This window comes from Cyprinodon variegatus, unplaced genomic scaffold (genome assembly GCF_000732505.1).
Source record: "Cyprinodon variegatus isolate N-32 unplaced genomic scaffold, C_variegatus-1.0 Scaffold1276, whole genome shotgun sequence".
Taxonomy (NCBI): domain Eukaryota; kingdom Metazoa; phylum Chordata; class Actinopteri; order Cyprinodontiformes; family Cyprinodontidae; genus Cyprinodon; species Cyprinodon variegatus.
The window spans coordinates 191,081-192,396 of NW_015151729.1; the positions used below are offsets into that span (position 1 = coordinate 191,081).

General features: G+C 38.9%; 1 gene segment (V, D, J or C); it reads right to left on the minus strand.

Annotated features, from left to right (window-relative positions):
* The window catches only part of LOC107102577, an 18,916-nt gene extending 18,270 nt beyond the window's left edge, over window positions 1–646 (minus strand). Inside the window, 1 exon segment of the V gene segment in view lies at window positions 589–646. Within this exon segment, the coding sequence occupies window positions 589–646 (58 nt within the window).
* Between the last annotated feature and the right edge of the window lie 670 nt (window positions 647–1,316).

The following is a 1,316-nucleotide window of genomic DNA, read 5'->3' on the forward strand; positions in this document are numbered from 1 at the left end:
GCCACCTTGCCTCGGTTTAGGTTTTGTTGCATGGATGAAATGATAGAAACAAAATAAAGGAATCTATGGTGGATGTGCTTCTGTTGAGTTTGATGAGTCATGAGGAACCAAGCAGGAACTGACATTCATCAGAGCAGAGCTCTCTAACCCAGTAATCTCACATTCCGTTACCAGTGTTTTTTGCTGTTATTTTTATTTTGAGAAATTGTGGAAAAAAGGAAAAAAAATCCCGTCCCTGCATCAGAGCGCTACCTGTTCAATCTGTGAACGGTTGTCAATGCTTGCAGCAAAACTAGCAGCAGGAGTAGAGTTTAGAGATGCAATCCACTTCTTAGATCTATCTTTACACTCCTGTAATTTACCCAGAAGTCCTGACATCGCACTTGTTTCTCTCACTCCCAACTTTATGATTGGCTGTATATTTAGCATGCCTCATCTGGAAATGCCTTTCCAAGTTACTCTTTTTATTCTTTGACAACTTCTTATTAAAAAGAGAAAATTCAGACAGTCCTTCCGCATTGATAATGAAAGCAAAAGATTCGCTTCATCCTGAATTCTCTGATCTCATCAGCTATCTTCCTTTTTTACCTTTGTGATCTATGGTCTGGGACATCCCCCACATTTTGTTCACCTGGAACTGCGCCATGCTGATCGTGTGTTTCAGGCTATGACCACTGATCTCTATGGCTATTACGCTTATTTTCGTTGAAAGAAATGTTTACATTTATTGTTGAATTTAATTTATTATACGAATGTTTACAGCATTGGAAAACATGAATGTCTGTTTGACCTCCTGCACACCATATTAAAATAAACATATAAAAAAAAGGAGCCACAAGGGGGCACTAAAGAGGAAAGAAAAGAAAAAAGGAAAAGTTGCCAACCCCTGCTCTAGTTCATAGAGAACAGCTTAAACTGACCTCTAAGGGCCCGGCTCCCCTTGTTGATGACATTACAACAAGCATAACGGAAACAGAATCCAAGGTGCAGAAACTTTTGTTCCTTAACTCCACATCCTTTTATACAGGGAAAAAGCCTTCCGAACAAATGAGCGCTGAACAAAAAACGTAAAAAAAATTCAAAAAAGTTTCTACTGTCTGAGTGACAGCTATCGCTCGTCCTCGATTGTGGTTGATTTCATATCTGCAGCTTATTCACAAAAAGAGTGAGAACAACAAATATAAAGGTTTGTCACCTCTGCTTGTCTTTTTAGATTACATTGGGTTCCATGTTAAAGGAATAGTACACCCAAAACATGATTAGCCTTCATTTTCTACTCACCCCCATGCTGAACAACACTCTGGAGTACTTTTTTG